The sequence below is a fragment of the Apiospora phragmitis genome (genome assembly GCF_038363925.1).
Source record: "Apiospora phragmitis strain CBS 135458 chromosome Unknown utg000010l:1.0-9815664.0:1.0-9183399.0, whole genome shotgun sequence".
NCBI lineage: Eukaryota > Fungi > Ascomycota > Sordariomycetes > Amphisphaeriales > Apiosporaceae > Apiospora > Apiospora phragmitis.
Window position 1 is genome coordinate 4270885 of NW_027117409.1, and position 17134 is coordinate 4288018.

The following is a 17134-nucleotide window of genomic DNA, read 5'->3' on the forward strand; positions in this document are numbered from 1 at the left end:
AGTATATTCAAGAACGACAGCTTCCCATCGTCTGTTGTGTATGGATAGAGATATTCGCGTGGATAACGAAAATGGTGGCGGTGCGATGCTCAACCTTCTCGCGCCCGCCCGGTATAGCCATAAGGATCTACACCAACAGGTGGGATTGATTATTCTTGTGAAACCGTTTGCTGTTGCGACAATTAGCTGACACCCTTGAAACTGGATGGGGATCGGATATAGCAATGCGACTGCCCAAGTGCACGAGATAACAGCCTACTGCGCAGAGATATCGCATATGCAACTCAAGAGATGGGTGTATGCTGAGGCGAGGCGCGACTTACCACCAACCAGTCCATGCCTTCATGGACACCGCTCCCATCGACGGCCGAGCAGGCCATGATGCTCCAATTGCGATCCCTGAGTTCACCCAACCTTAATGCCTCACTAATCTCTCCAGCGCCCTTTGCGCCTGGCTGATCCTGCTTGTTGGCAAAGACTAGTAACGCAGCATCTTGGAGTTCGTCCTCGTTCAGCATGGCAGCCAACTCCTCAGAAGCCGTTTGCAATCGCTCGATATCGGTGCTGTCGACAACGAAGATGACAGCGGCTGTGTTCGCGTAATAACACCGCCAGTAGGGTCGAATCGAGGTTTGGCCGCCTAGATCCCCACACGTTGAAGTTCAGGTTCTTGTAAGTTACCGATTCGACGTTGAAGCCGATAGTAGGGATAGTCGTCACCACTTCTCCGATCTGTTTGACCGCGCATTTGGTTAGTTGCTTCGAGACCACCTCGCAGAATCACTCCGAGTCCAGGGAAGTAGCCTACCTTTAATCTATATAGTAATGTTGTTTTGCCTGCGTTATCCTATAACAAATCGGTCAGTATGCCATTTCTAGTCAACAATACGCGCTGTAACTGAATCCAGTGAGGTTCTGGCCCAGCTCCAGCTTGTCGGCGCTTACAAGACCCAGAATCAATATCCTGATCTCCTTTTTGGCCCACAGCAGACTCGACAACCACGACACACTTTGGCCCATTGTGGCGGTTTATGTGTAACAGCTCTTGTGGCAGGATGGTCGCTAAAGGATATGACAGACCAACAGCAGTCAAGCTTGTCAATCTCCTTTCTCTCTCTCTCTCGTGTGTCCAGGTAGCTCGCGGTCGTCGCGCAGGAGGTGGGTGATGGTGATGCAGTTCGGGCAGATCTGGCCAAGTGGATATGCTCAGGTAAGCTAGATCTTGAGCTGGCGCAGTACGCGGTACTTTGAACCTGAGAGAACAGAACACACTGAAACTTGAAGCCGAAAAAGAAAGCGGAGACTAGTCGCAAGGTTGTTCGAACTTCGAGCAGATAGCAGTAGGAAGTAATTATCCTACTTGTCAGATGACTAATGGAGAAGCTTTGTAACTAGACCTAATGGATAGCAGGCTTTCTTGTCAAAGGGGGTAGAACAACAAGCATTAATAAACACGATAGAACCCTTTGAACATTCCCTGTTGTCATCAACGGGCAGAAGGCAAAGAGAGGCAGCCGGCCGGCCGGCACGCTGAGCTTTGACATTAGCATTGATCCCAGAAGGTCCACTCGACAACCTTTCATTCATCAATCAGTCATCGGATTGGAGTGGCCCAGGCGGACCGACACTTCCACAGCACAGTGCAATGCAATGCTGTCATCATCAGGCATCAGGTTGGAATCAAATTGCAGGTAGGTAGAGTACAAAGGTACGTGGGCCATCAAAGTTGAGCCATATGCACAAGCCACATCTGTACGCACAGTCCTCAAGCCTCAATCCAAACAGCTTCTAAAACCCCCCACGTGACACTCTCGGGAAATCTCTGGAAGGGCCACAACCCTTCCTAATCTTCGGGCAAAATTCAAAAGTTGGTGCATACCTCTTGGTCGCCTACTCCACCCTTGCAATTCTACGACTTCTTTGCGAAAACATCACCAACTCGACATTGAGAGACGCAACAAGCAGTCAAAATGCCGGTACGTAATTACAGCACACCTCGATGTCTCTAACGGTCGGGCATCTTGCCGCTGCAATAGCCTCAGGATGAGGGATTGTCCACAGCGAAGAGGCCGGCGGCAGGCATCATTGGCGTGAAAGAGATCTTGGACGCTAACATGAATTTCTTTGCTTAACAACAGAGCCACAAGTCGTTCCGCACCAAGCAGAAGCTGGCCAAGGCCCAGAAGCAGAACCGACCTATCCCGCAATGGATTCGTCTCCGAACCGGTAACACCATCAGGTACGACATTCCCTGAATCGCTATCCAAGCCTGTCCCCTCATATTGAAACCAATCAACGTTTCGCACGAGGGAACAGACTAAGCGCCACGTATTTCGACGACTACCAGATCTTCAACTGACTTGACCATTTGATAGATACAATGCCAAGAGAAGGCATTGGCGCAAGACTCGTCTCGGCATCTAGATGCATCGCTCTCACCTTTTCCTCGTCACGACCCGAACGAACAACCGGCACCTTTTGGCTTTCCCTTGCACGAGTTGTTACCAACACATTCGGACTGTCATTTTAGCGTCAATATTTGACGTAGGAGAAGAGGATCAGGGGACGATGTGCAGAGGATGAATGACGAGACCATGGTTGATCTCCCGGAGATTTGGCTTGCCACAAAAGGCACATCAGCTCTTGACGAGAAGCAGTATACTGCTGGCGAAATGGGCGAACATGTTGATTGAATCGGTTTTCTCACCAAGGGCTTGCATCAACGTTATCGGTCAGGGAAATGAAATATTTCGTGAACATGTTGCTACTTCGCGTCACCACAAGTGATATGGATTGTGAACCACTCCCAACTTTTGCCATCCAATTTTCGCAGGTACCACAACGAAACAAGGAGTATCGGAGATGGCGTGACAGCCCACACATACATCCGTCGAAGCTGATTTGGAAAGTCCAGACGTGCTGCCAGCTTTTTTTGAAGTCGAGCGAACAAGCTGAGAGGCCCGAAACGGATTCCAAGGCGACGACTAAGACGGACTGGAGTTGTCGAGATGAATTACAAGGGCTAGATGCCTCCGGCAGGTATTTCATCCTCGTCTCTGATGCCAGAACTTTGGGCCTCATGGCAGTCATATCTCGTGTGGTCGCGCCATTTCCCCTGTGAGGATGGTACCTGTTATTTCTTCCTACCTTATGCATTACAACTTACCAGCCTACAAACTTGCATGACCACTATGAACGTAAGCTTTACCATATCAAGCAGTTGCCGGTGTTCCATCTGAGACAGCCTCAGTCTTCGCCATAGCTTATTGTAGATACATAATATTGATATCTCTGATTCACAGCTGAGCATCGATGCCTACCTCGTATAACAGAACACCACTGTAGCCTGATAACAAGTAGCTGGGCATCTTCGATGTTTATTAGGTAATACCTACGTCTTTTGTAATTTTGCCAGTCTCGACCAAAATTGCTGCTACCGTATATATGTACCGACATTGAATTTATGTTGATCAGTTGCACCAGACGTATTTGCACATGTTGGGGTGTCCAAGTTGATGTTGACACAACCTAGACGTCCAGTGCTAAGTGGGGGGTTTTGTGCACTCTCGATATGCACGCATGCGTTGAATAAAACCCATTTATTGATATGTACATAGGAGGTAGCCACCGCTTGGACCAGCCCTCGTTCCTCCCTTGAGCTCATCCCTGCAAGAAAGTCTGGATCCGTCAATCCGATCAGACTTAACGAGCGCGAGGCTGTCAGAGAGACGCGATACATTTTTCCCATCTAGCCGTGGACAAAGCACGGCAAATACCACCATAACCATTGGGCTTGCTGCCTATTCGTGCTTCAATCTTCCCGCCATCTCCTCTTCATTTTACTGTTACGTTTTATTACCTATTCGCGCAAGAGTTCGCACTCATTTGCCATTCCCTTCCATTCCCTCTGCGTATCACAGAGGCCAGCGTTGAGGCAACACTCAACCCATCGGATCGGTCCAACCTAAACATTGCAGGCAAATCTTTGCGTACTGGCACCTTCCGAAGGCCACCGACAAAATGAGCAATAGCATGCGCGATTTGGTGATGGGCGAGGCTGATGTCGACAGCGAAGAGGAGGATGACTCCTACGATGAAGACACCGGCGAAGCGCGGGAGCGGGAGCGGGAGCGCAAGCCGCGCGAGCGCGTAGATGACTCCAGCGAGGAAGAAGACGATGATGATGACGAAGAAGAGGCCGCAAAGGTGAGCTGCTCTATCGCTGCTGCCAAACCAAGAGTTTGAAACTAATCCCTGGGATAATGATAGATTCGCGAAGGCTTCATCGTTGAAGATGACGACGAAGAGGCCGAAGACTCGGAAGCCCAGAGAGAGCGACGAAAGCGGAAGAGACGCCGGGAGAGGGCCGAGGAAGCTGAACTGGATGAAGAAGATCTCGACTTAATTGGGGAAAACATAGATGGATGGGAAAGCAAACAACCGGAGAAGGTAAGATTTATATCTCTGCTGGGCATCAATGGGAAGCCATACTAAGTGAAGGCCAACCGGACAGAAGAAATTCAAGCGACTTCAGCACGGCCACCGGGATGAGGACAGCCACGGCCGCAAAAAAGGGGGGCCTTGACGATATTTTCTCCGACGAAGATGACGATGCCGTAGATGATCGCCGCTATGGGGGACGTCCCAGTCACCATGCCCCTGTTGATGATCTCGACGACTTCATCGAAGATGATTTCCCAGAAGACGAGGATGAGCAACGGCGTCACCGTGAAGATTTGGAAGTATCGCGACCGCGCGATTGGGGTCTCGCTGCGCTTATGGACCCCACGGGTCTTGACAAGGAGGTTCTTGGCGAGATGGAGGAAATCTTCGGCGATGGCTACGCTGAATACGGCTGGGCTCTCGACATCGAGGATGCCGAGCAGGATAGGGAAAGGGAAGAGACCAACCTTGAACTAAAGGACGTCTTTGAGCCCTCCCAGCTCGCGGAGAAACTGCTCACGGAGGAAGATAACGAGATTCGCGTGACGGATGAGCCCGAGCGATTCCAGCTGGACCGCAAACCATTCAGACAACTCCAACTATCGGCCGAGCAGTTCAAGGAAGAATCCAGATGGATCACCAACCTCATGTGGCCCAAGAAACAGCTCTCCAGCGACCTCAACCAACCATTCCTGAAGGCTGTGGGCAAGGTCCTGGAATATTTTGTTGTTGAGGAGCTCGAGGTTCCGTACGTATTTCAGCACCGGAAGGACTATCTCATCCACGCTAGAAAAACACGGAATCCCGACTTCCAGGATGATCCGGAGGCACCTGAGTACCTGGTGAATGCCGAGAAGCTTTTGACGCAAGATGATCTTTGGCGCATCTTGGAGCTCGATATCAAGTTCCGCGCACTTGTCGAGAAGCGTTCTGCTCTTGAGAGAACGTGCGAAAATCTCAGAGACGCCGGTGGCATACAGGACGAAATATTACAGGAGATGATCCCGCAAGCGGCAACCATGGAAGAATTGCAGGACTTACAGGACTATGTCAACTTCCAATACGCAGCTCAACTGAAAGATATTGCTGCCATGAACGGTGTCATCAGGGAGACGAAACGTCCTGGTACTAAGTCTTCCATGTTCGAGCGAATCAGAAACAGCAAGGCGTACCAGGTGGTCAAGGCTTATGGTATCACTCCAGATCGCCTGGCACAGAACCTACTGCGCGAAGGCAAAAAGCACGCCGAAGACCATGACCAGCAACCGATGGACTTGGCCGACAGTCTGACGGATTCCGACTTTGCCACTGGAGATATGGTACTTCAACAGGCCCGCCAGATGTACGCAGAGGAGCTATTCATTACACCGAGAATGCGCAAACACTTCAGGGCCCATTTCTACGCTTTGGGTGAAGTCAGCTGTCGTCGCACTGAGAAGGGGCTTCGAAGAATCGACGATTCTCATCCTTACTACGAGATCAAATATCTCATCAACCAGACGATTCCTGATCTCGCCCGTCGCCCTGAACTGTTCCTCAAGATGATGAAAGCAGAGGAAGATGGCTTGATTGACGTTGAACTTCGGTTGCAAAATGAGAGGGATTTCAAGAAGCAGCTGCATGCCGAGTTCGTATCCGAAAATTACAGCCACGTCGCAGATGCTTGGAACCAAGAGCGACAAGAAGTTCTGGACCTTGCCTTCCGTAAACTCGAGCGCGTCATTACCAAGGGCGTCAAAGACTCTCTGAAGACAGCTTGCCAGGATGAGCTCCTCAAGCTTTGTCGCGAAGAATACTCGAAGAGACTGGACCAGGCCCCATATAAGCCCAAGGGCATGGTCCTCGGAACAGCGCCTAGAGTTCTGACTCTATCGAATGGCATGGGAGATCCCGCTCGCGACCCTATTTTCTGGGCATGGGTTGAAGAAGATGGACGTGTACTTGAGCAAGGCAAGTTTGAGAATTTGGCACGAAATGAGGACCAACGAGCAGCGTTCGTGGAGCTCGTTGAGCGCAGGCGTCCTGATGTCATCGGCGTCAGCGGCTTCATGGCCGATACCCACAAATTAATCCGTGATATCGAGGGCATCATCAGTGAGAAGCAGATGATGACTCCTGAATTCGAGGATGCCGAGACTGGCGACTGGAACCGAGAGCTTCTTGAGGTCATTGTCGTTAATGACGAGGTTGCCCGCCTTTACAAAGACAGTCCTCGAGGGCTACAGGACCATCCTACGCTAAACCCCATCACCCGCTATTGTGTAGCGCTGGCAAAGTACCTACAAAACCCCATGAAAGAATACGCCGCGCTGGGAAAAGATATTTCGTCGCTGCTTTTCCACCCGAACCAGGGTCTGTTACCCCAGGACAAGTTGCTGAAGACATTGGAGACGGCTATGGTGGACATGGTCAACCTGTGCGGAGTTAACATTAACGACGCTGTGAATGACCCCTATACGTGCAATCTGCTACCCTACGTTTCCGGCCTCGGACCTCGTAAGGCCACAAGCGTCATCAAAGCCATCAATGCGAACGGAGGTGTGGTCAATTCGCGCGACGAGCTTGTCGGTGACCCAGATAACAACAAGTTGCCGGTCGTTGGTCCACGCGTCTGGAATAACTGTGCCAGTTTCCTCTTCATCGACTACGACCAATCTAACCCATCCTCGGAGCCTCTGGATAACACGCGTGTTCATCCAGAAGATTATGAGCTCGGCCGAAAGATGGCTGCTGATGCTCTCGAGCTTGACGAGGAAGATGTCAAGGCCGAGACTGACGAGAACGGCGCCGGTGCTATTGTGCGGAAACTTTTCAAGGACGACGAGCAAGAGAAGGTTAATGAGCTTATCCTTGAAGAATACGCAGAACAGCTAGAGAAGAACTACAGCCAAAGGAAGCGAGCAACATTGGAAACTATTCGGGCTGAGCTGCAGGCGCCGTACGAGGAACTCCGACGGAACTTTGGCGTCCTGAATGCCGATCAGATCTTTGTCATGTTCACTGGCGAGACCAAGGAGTCTTTGGCAGAGGGCATGGTTGTTTCGGTCAATGTACGGGTGGTCAAAGATGATTTCGCCATCGCCAAACTTGACTGCGGCATCGAGGGCCGTATCGAAGCCCATGAGGTCACATCTCGTGGCAATGTTTCGATCAAAGAGGTCATTCACGTTGGGCAGACGACGCAAGCCAAGATTTTGGAACTCAATCGCAAGGACTTTATGGCGAAGCTGTCCATGCGCGAGGACTCGTTACGGCGTCCATACAAGAGGTATGGAGACCATGATCGTAGCATTTGGGATGTCGCACTCGAGAACAAGGACAAGGAAGCTGGACAGGAGAAGGACCGCGTAACGGGACGTGCCCAAAGAGTGGTCAAGCACAACCTATTCAAGCCGTTCAATTCTTTCGACGCCGAGCAGTATCTTGGCTCCAAGGACAAGGGCGATGTTGTTATTCGTCCGTCCGGAAAGGGCAATGACCATCTTACGATCACGTGGAAGGTTGCAGATGGTGTTTACCAACATCTCGATGTCCTCGAACTCCAAAAGGAGAACGATTTCACGCTCGGCAAGAAGCTGTGCATTGGCTCCAAGACGTACAGTGATCTCGATGAATTGATTCAAGAACATGTACGGGCCATGGCTCGTATGGTGGACCAAATGATGAACCACGACAAGTTCAAGAAGGGCAGCATTTCGGAACTTGGTGAGTCTACTTGTTTGTTATACGTGCCTGTGATGGAAAAATACTAATCAAAAACCCAGAGAAATGGTTGACGGCCTACTCGGATGCGAATCCGACTCGTTCTAGCTATGCGTTCTGCATTGACCCGAAACATCCTGGCTACTTTTACCTGTGCTTCAAGGCCAACAAGGCGGCCAAGATTGGACATTGGTTCGTACGGATCATACCGAATGGATTCGAGTTTCTGAAGGAGAAATATCCAAACATGCGTGATCTTTGCAACGGATTCAAGACACGCTTCAACGTTGAGATAGCCAAGATGGTGGAGAACGCCAAGCGAGGCCCCAGACAACATCACAGATGAATGAGAAGGGAGGCTGAGAAAAAGCAGATAATTGCGATGATTAGAGGACCGGGCGACTATTCTGGGCTGGGTCCATAGCATGGATAACGCAAAAGCTCCAGGGCCTTGAAGAGCTGGAGCAAGTCTGTATTTGTATGGAAGATGGCTTTTAAGAGGCCACAGGTTGCATAAGAAGCGATTTTAATCTACGTCTGTAATCAAGAATGAGCATAAGTAGGATCGTGACTTGGAGTCATTTGGATGGTACTTTTTTCTTAGGTTAGTGCTTAAGCTGGAAAGGGGCAAGTGACAAGGGGGCCTTCCAGGGCCTTCCAACCCCCTCCCCATTGCCCCCTACTCAGGTGTAGCGGGCGGGCTAGGGTGCTGTAGTGCGTAGCTGAGCAGCACGGATACACCGGCGACTTGGGTCTCGACGACAGGTACCGGAAATGGCTACTGGGAAAACCCGCCCCCCAGTTTTCGAACCGAAGACGGACAGACCTATCAAAATTAGTCTTGAGTGAAGGAATACCTAGTACCTTAGGTACCTAAACAAATTCAATACGGCGTAAAGTGAGCAATGAAAAACAGGTTTGGTCTCCTCAACTCCGAAGGGGCCAAGCCCACCGTACGTACACACACGTATCCGTACCTACGCAGCCTTGGTCGGTTGGTACGGGACGCACGGCTATGGCATGCGTTTTGTTTGGGCGGGAAGGATATGCCAAGGATCCTACATATTCGGGCTATGTGCCTGTAAGGGCCCCCCACCCGATCACTAAAGTACCGTGGGCATCGTTAGGAGGCAGTAAATTAGGCGAAACAATGATTGACATTGACTTTTGACAGCAGAACACAAAGCCCGTCACCTCGCCTTACATAGCATTCAACTGACCTCAGCCCTTCTCGTCTCCGGTCCTCTCTTATTCGTCTTGGGAAGCATTATTACCTACGTAGCCATGGCCCAAGCGACTCGAACATAAGCGCCACGATTCCTGTGTCTTTTCCTTGCTTTCCCTCCTCTCAAGCTTTTGGAATGGTTCTCCTGCTGTTGCTGCGTCATACTTGAGTTGAGGCAACAGGGATCATCAAGACCGACCTCCTTGTGGACAACCCAAGCCACTTTTGCTTGTGACCGAGTCTTAATCAACGCGACACTCTCGCTTTCCCCCAATTCCGACCGTGGCCAAAGTCCTGTATACATACAATGGCGGGAATAGAGCAGTTGGAAATCCATAGCAAGGTAAGCTGTCCCAGGCATCCCGTGCGCGCATTTGCATTGCGCGTCCTCACGCTGAACGTTGAACCCGGGCTGACGCGAATTCCATGGTGCTATAGTCCTACATCGTTCGCTGGGTCAAGGTGGACGAAGGGGCATACGATATCATGGAGTGTCCAACCACACAAGAAGTCCATCAACTTCGGCATCGTCAAGCATCCGGGCTCCGGCGCGGGCGCGACGACCACTCTGGCATCTTCGGCGGCTAGCGTCGACGAGCTGAACAAGTCATTCGAAAACATCGAGGGGTCTAGCAATACGAAGGGCAACCGCTTCAGACGCGATGCCAGCTCGGCCGAGGAACAGCTCCAGAACAAAGGTTTTGCCATTATGAAATGGCACGGGAAATGCGAAGCCGACAAGGTCTCTATGGGCACCTACGATGTTTTAGCTGGCGAGGGGGCCATGTTCGGCCTGGTTTTCGACAATACATTTTCGAAACAAACAAGCAAGACGGCCACATTTGTCCTGTTGACCTATCCTACCGGTCAATCGCCACAGGGTGCGGCCTATCTACCGAACCTGCAAGCTGGCGCTGCTAGCAAGTCTAGCCTCGTAAAGCCAAGTCCGCAGATGGGTGCTACTGCTTCCGACTCAGTGGACAGTTTGCAGAGCCATAGGACGAGGGCTCTCTCCCTAGCTGGTCGTAGCGACGGGGGGACATCCTCGACATACCATACAGGCAATCTACTCAAGAGACGCAGGAAGAAGGGCCAGGGCTTTGCGCGCCGCTTCTTCTCTCTGGACTACTCGTCATGTACGCTGTCGTACTACTATAATCGCAATTCCTCAGCTCTGCGCGGTGCGATCCCGCTGAGTCTGGCTGCAATCGCCGCGGACGAGCGACGCCGTGAAATCAATATCGACTCCGGCGCTGAGGTATGGCATCTCAGAGCCTCCAACCCCAAGGACTTCGATGATTGGGCCAAGGCCCTGGAAAGAGCAAGTCGAATCGCTCGAGGCCTCGAGCCAGAGCCCTCCCCCGATCATCTGAATGTCCCACACTCGAAGCAGCGGCCCGTCGTCAATACCGTAGCCCCAGGCTCCAGCAATCATGTCGAGGAAGATGGGGAGTGGCACCAAGTTGAAACTCTGGTGAGCCGCGTAGTCGGCACACGAGATGCTCTCCGTAGATTGGTCAAAGATATGTCATCCCAGAAGCAGTACAATGCTCGTCCGGGCACGGGCGGTTCCTACCTCTCGCCCAACCCCCCAAGTGTGACCGAGGAAGCAGCAGAAGGTTACTTTCCCTCGCAGGGCCAAGACAAGCGGCCGTTCTGGAAGCGCAAGTCTAGTACATCTGTGTCGTCTCCAGGCTCGGCAACCACGGTGGTTCCCAATGGGCCAGCTCATGAACGGAAGAATTCAAAGGGGGACGGATGAAGAGCGTAGTGCGCAGGAGCACTGTGCTGCTCTGCTCAACGACCTCGACTCGGTCGTGACAGAATTTACCGCCGTAATTGCCAAGAGTAAGAGAAGACGCACCTCGGCGCCTATGTCGGCGGCGGCAGGCTCAAGAAGAAGCATGGAATCGACGGCGTCCACAGAAGAGTTCTTTGATGCCGAGGCAGGTGAAACGGATGATCGGAACCAAGTTGTCATGATCGACCGCCAAAGCGAGGAAGATGATTCGCAGGGGTCAGAAGCCGATGATGCGTCTATACACTCTTCTTCGTCAGTCTCCTCTGTCGGAGAGGAAGACAAGCCCTTAGATGCCACTGGTGCTGCCGCACTTTTCCCAGCCAAGCCCAAGTCCCTTATTCCTCTCCCCATCGATATCGGAGTTGAGAGACGCCGTACCGTGCCACCCGCTACTGTCCCTCCGCCTTCTCTTATTGCATTTGTGCGCAAGAACGTTGGCAAAGATCTTAGCACAATCTCCATGCCAGTCTCTTCCAACGAGCCCTTGTCGCTAGTCCAACGCGTGGCGGAACAGCTTGAGTACGCACAGCTTCTTGACAAAGCCGCCAAGCTGAACTCGGCAGATGAGAGGCTGGTGTATATGGCAGCATTTGCGATTTCGCAGTTCAGTGGGTACCGCGGTAAAGAGCGCGCCACTCGCAAACCGTTCAACCCCTTGCTCGGTGAGACTTTTGAGCTGCTTCGCACAGACTCCGAGATGCCTGGCGGATTCCGCCTTGTCGTCGAAAAGGTTTCTCATCGTCCGGTACGGTTGGCCATGCAAGCTGACGCGGCGCTTTGGTCCTTCACTCAGAGCCCTGCCCTGACCCAGAAATTCTGGGGAAAGAGTGCCGAAGTCACAACCGAGGGCCGAGTGCGTGTTGCTCTACGTCTGCCAGACGGTACTGATGAGCTGTACTCGTGGACCATAGCCACCATGTTCCTTCGCAACGTCGTCATGGGCGAGAAGTACGTGGAGCCCGTGGGCACGATGGATATAAACAACGAGAGCACCGGCGCGAAAGCCGTCGCGGAGTTCAGATCACGCGGCATGTTCGGCGGCCGTGGAGAGGATGTTCATGTCGAGTTTCAAGATGCCAATGGCCAGAGTACTGGGTCACCACTCACTGGCACCTGGACGGGCTCGCTGAAAAGTGGCAGCCAAGAGATTTGGAAGGTCGGTGACCTTGTCCCCAACGCACCCAACACATACGGGTTGACGGCCTTCGCGGCCACTCTTAACGAGATTACCGATATCGAGCGTAACCGCCTGCCGCCGACGGATAGCCGTCTCCGTCCGGACCAACGGCGCGCAGAAGAAGGCAAGCTCGACGACGCCGAGGACAAGAAGGTCCTGCTCGAGGAGGCGCAGCGGGTGAGGAGGCGCGATCTGGAGGCCCGCGGCGAGACCTGGAGTCCCAAGTGGTTTGTGAAGGCCAGCGATGACCAGAGCGAAGAGGAGGTTTGGAGGCTGAAGAGCGGCAAGGACGGTTACTGGGAGAGCCGTGAGCACAAGTTCGAAGGGGTCAACGTAGAGGATATATTTGCGATGGGTGCTTAACAGCGTCGTTTACCTTCCAATTCCATTTTTCTGGTGCATTGAAAGAAAGCTCCCAAATTTTTTGTGTATCACGTTGTAATTGAGAGGAGGCGAAACAAAAAGGGGTGAAGTGGATGAAATCAAGGGGCCGCGGGGAAAAGACCCGGTGTCAGCCTAGGCAAGACATTAGAGACAGATTCTTATCAATCACAACTCGTAAAACCAATGGTCACTTGCACATCACTTTGATTCACGATTCAGTCTCTTGCTGCTACGACGTTAAGACGGCGAGGTTGACGAGATAAGGAGTAGACTGCTCGGTTGGGAAGAACACCAGGGCCGGTACACTCTTTTGCCATCGAACCATGTTGCGTACACGGAGCATTATTACTAAGTATGTTTACATATGTAACTTTATGCCATGTCTACCGACAGTTTACCCATACCTCTCTATCTTGTGAATCTAGTACTATATAATAGGGAACCGTGATGAGCCGCTGACTTCATAGGAAACCCCGTGCGGGTAAAGCGCATTGAGGATGGTCAATGCTGGACGTTGCCAGGGGTTTGCTCTGGTATTGTCTGCTTCACTTTGACCGGGTGTAATCGGCATTATTCCTACATATCTCAGTAACGTACGGTATGCGGCCTCGGTAAGTCGTCCAAAATGACATAATACCACCGTGATGGATCTTCCTTTGCAGCGTTCATGCTTGTCAAGATTCGTCCAGGACTATATTCTAGACCTATTTGCTTCTCGTGTTCGGAACAAGTATCGATCGAGTTTCAAGCCACATGGTCTGCTCCTAGAATACCTGTGTTCAGTAAGGGTGCTGCACAAGATCGATCTGCTGAGATGGGTATTCCACTCAATGGAGAACCAAAAGCTTCGAGGCAAGTGTCAAATAGCATTCCATCACCTGGTCCTGGTCACTTGAGTGTCGAATGTATTGTCCGTCATCGTTTTCTAGTCTCCAGACCATCCTCCTCAAATTGTCATACTGGGTGTTCCATGGATCCGTCTCTTTTGCTGTACGATACCAGAACCCAGTTTCATCCCATCATGTACCAGTGTGTCCTCGACTCCTCAGAGGCTCTGTCGTCGTCATCGTGGGGGGTCGATGGGCGCATCTAGGCAAACCCTTCCTGGGCTCTCGAGCACCTGTGGTACAACGTCCTGGTTTGATCGTTGCTCGGTCCCTGGTTCCCAAAGCGGAGCCTCTTCCATCGATGAAGCCAAGAAGCGGCTTGATGCGAAGGCGAGAGAATCTGACTTCCTTATCGGAGTTGTCGCCGCCATGATGTTTTGTCTTCCTGCGTCCGCATAGCAGCGCCTCTTTATTTCTTGTCGCGGACCCATCCATGCCTCACTCACTCACTCACTCACTCCATCCACTTCAGAGCACTCCACCGTGCCGTCATCGGTATGGTAGAATGAAGCCATCGAAGCGTCCCATGATCCAGCCTCGAGAGCCCACATCCGATTTGTTCCATCCTTGATCGACTCCTAACTTTCTTTTTGAGATGGCTTCCGAATGTTATCGTGAGTGCAGGGTTGAGTGGTCACGGTGCATGACTTTGCAAGCCATCCGGATGTGTCTTCGAGAGAAGTGGGTTGTGAGGCTTTTGTGTGTGAAACAATGCCCGAGGAGGTAGGGCGGGAAGGATTGGAACCTGGTGCTCTTTATAGATGCTCGTCCATGTGTGTGCTCAGGTGACCCCCTCCGCCCTTGGCTCCTCCTCTCCTTAGACGTGCATGCATATGTGAAATGGCAGCCCACATACGTATGCAGGAAAAGAGTATACAGTAGTTGCTTTCGACCTGCCTATCATGACCCCTGGGCCATGGTGCCATCAGCAGCAAGCCGCCACCGACCCCATTCCCGCCACCAATAGGCAGATCCCGAATAGCTCGGGTAACGCAAAAGCGTCCTGGCATGCGCATGGTGGCCCCAGTAGGGCTGTAGGGAGAAGAGGGGATATGGACAGGGAGACTTCCGATGATCTGGCCGTATAGCGTACATCTATGTGATCCCCTTCCGCATTTAACTCAGTCTCGGCACATTGCAGAAAAAGGGGCGTCTTCCGGTTGCTCGTGGAATTGGCTAGTCCTCTTCTGCAGGCAGGTTCCGCGCGTTTCTACCATCATGCCCTGGTCTTGGCGCACCCACGACGCATCGTAAACCACACACTCATCTGCCGCTATACAGACGCGTGTACAAACTCAAATAACGAGCGGCGGCTTCTTCTGCTTGGGATCATGGCTTGGCCGGCGGAGCATGGGTTATTGGACCGGTGCAAACAAGCTTACGAAGCACCCCGATTGCGGGAGCGGGATGGGATGCCACTCGTCAATCATTGGATGGTTAGTCGGTAGGAGGAGAGAGCAGATCAACGGCTGGCCCAGCCCATCAGCCCGTTTCAGAGTGCAACATGCATGAACGACTCCCCGGACATCACTGGCGGTTCTGGCAAGCCCAAAAACTCTCACCCCGCATCTGTAGTCCGCCGCCATCCCAGCGTTGTGTGGGTGTTCGCTCTGTCTGGTTTACTTCTCGTTGGCCCATCTGCAGAGCCGGGCGGCATATCGGGCGGCATATAGTCGTGTCTAGCTTACGACGACACGGCACGGAATTCTACGAGCTTCCAACGATTCGGATAGTGAGTGGTGGCAGCATTACCATTTGACCAACGGCAGCTTCACTAGACCACCGTCGTTACGGCAAGGAGACTGAAGATCACTAGCAATACTGAACAATGGCATTGCTTCTTGTTTGCTAGAAAGACTGCGGGCCCTTAGATGCAAATTCCGGAGTACCGAAACGTCTATAGCTGTCTCCCCCAGCATTACAAGGGACCATTCGCCGATGTCCGGACGTCAGGTATACGATGTCTCGGTGATAGAGCGCCTACACCGAGAGGCCCCATGCTAGCAGTGGTCACACGAATAACTAAAGCTCGAGGAGGCGCCAGGGCAAAGAGACGCCTTACCAGATCCACGACGAGTTGCGAGTTTGGATGGAGTAACAACATCAATAGTGTAAGACAATGCCGGGGAGGCTTCACCTTCACACCGTGATTCAAGCAATAATCGTCCCCTGTGGGATCCCATGGGGCAACAGGTGAGTCAGTGTACATAACATCGGAACTCGGTGCTTGTAACTGCGTGTCGGTGGTTCAGTGGTGCGACTTGCTGTGATGTTCGGGCATGATATGATGTAGGTGAAAGAATCACTTACTGTAGAGCCTCTCCGGCGGCAGGTTCCGTTGGCGAAGAAACACCAAAGTCAGACCAGGGGGCTGCCGTGCAAGAATCAAGCTTTACTGTCACTTGTCCGAAATAATCGCGGTAGGCAATATCCGTGCAGATCTTGTCATATATCAGAAGGCAGATGCCATAGAGGTAAAGTAGGCCACTACAAGGCTCGTGCGGACCCGGCACAGAGAACCTCCGTAGCCCGTCCGGTCCATAGAAGAGGTACCGACTGGTATTTTGGCTTCTTCTTCATGGGAAACCGCCAAGTGCCAAAGAGGACTCTGGAGCCTCCGGTGATAAAGGATCTGCCCATATCGAATGTCTCTTGGTACTGTTCTTTAGTCAGTCGGGGCTTGTATGGGGGCTAGATGGGTCTCTAGAGTGGTGCCTTACGAAGTGAGATGGGGATATCCGAAAGACTATAGTCCGGCCCGGAAATTAGACTCTTGTTTTAGATGACGATAGCGTCTCGGGCTTTTTGACAGTCTGCCCTAGAAAGTAGAGACCGTCTGCTCTGTCGTTCTCTTTAAAACGAACCCAGAGCTTTTCTGCAGGGAGAAGTCGATGGAACAGATGACCATATGACGGCTTGAGAACACGCTTGATATTCGCGATCTGGAAAATCCGGCAGAAAAGGGTGTATATACGCCAATTCTTGATCAACCACACGAAGCGGAACATGTCGAATATCCCCGAAACCCCTTCGGAAGACGATACATTGACAGTAACCCTAGGAGGAGCTCGAACGGGCCTACCGATCCATTGATACTTGTTGGCGATTCCGGGCGATGAAACAACGAGAAAAAGTCACCGCACACGGAAATCCGGGGCTGAAAGAGCAGCTGGACTCCTTGGCTCGATCCTTGGCCAATGATATCCAGTGGACAACGGAAACATACCTCGCTGCATTCGACACATACACACCCTCACTACGTTAACCTGGCACATAAGACAAACATCTTATGGCCTGCTGATTACTGATTGACCACCACAAAACAGGACATTTCATTTGCACGAATAACACACCCACGATGCACTCCACATGCGGGGTGAGGCTGAGGGACAAGGTAGGACAGACATGGCGACGGCAAACCAAACCACCTAGTATTCGCCCTTCCGCGAACGACACAGCCTTGCAGCCAGAGACCGAGTCTCCAGGACAGCAACGCCACGAGCAGCATGTAAGTC

At 52.1% G+C, this 17134-nt stretch overlaps 3 protein-coding genes across 3 annotated transcripts; 2 read left to right on the plus strand and 1 right to left on the minus strand.

Annotated features, from left to right (window-relative positions):
• Positions 1-284: 284 nt before the first annotated feature.
• Positions 285-1020, minus strand: PG994_011072 (ADP-ribosylation factor-like protein 1; the record flags this gene model as incomplete). Its single annotated transcript, XM_066862481.1, has 3 exons — positions 285-640; positions 682-815; positions 890-1020. The coding sequence occupies 3 exons, from the start codon at positions 1018-1020 to the stop codon at positions 285-287; spliced, it is 621 nt and encodes a 206-aa protein (XP_066711591.1).
• Positions 1021-4020: 3000 nt separating this feature from the next.
• On the plus strand, positions 4021-8491 carry PG994_011073 (Transcription elongation factor SPT6; the record flags this gene model as incomplete). The annotated part of the gene is made up of 4 exons (XM_066862482.1): positions 4021-4206; positions 4270-4449; positions 4575-8148; positions 8208-8491. 4 exons carry the CDS (start codon positions 4021-4023, stop codon positions 8489-8491), a joined length of 4224 nt encoding a protein of 1407 aa, XP_066711592.1.
• A 1186-nt stretch (positions 8492-9677) lies between these two features.
• On the plus strand, positions 9678-12711 carry PG994_011074 (Oxysterol; the record flags this gene model as incomplete). The annotated part of the gene is made up of 2 exons (XM_066862483.1): positions 9678-10989; positions 11045-12711. 2 exons carry the CDS (start codon positions 9678-9680, stop codon positions 12709-12711), a joined length of 2979 nt encoding a protein of 992 aa, XP_066711593.1.
• Positions 12712-17134: the final 4423 nt, after the last annotated feature.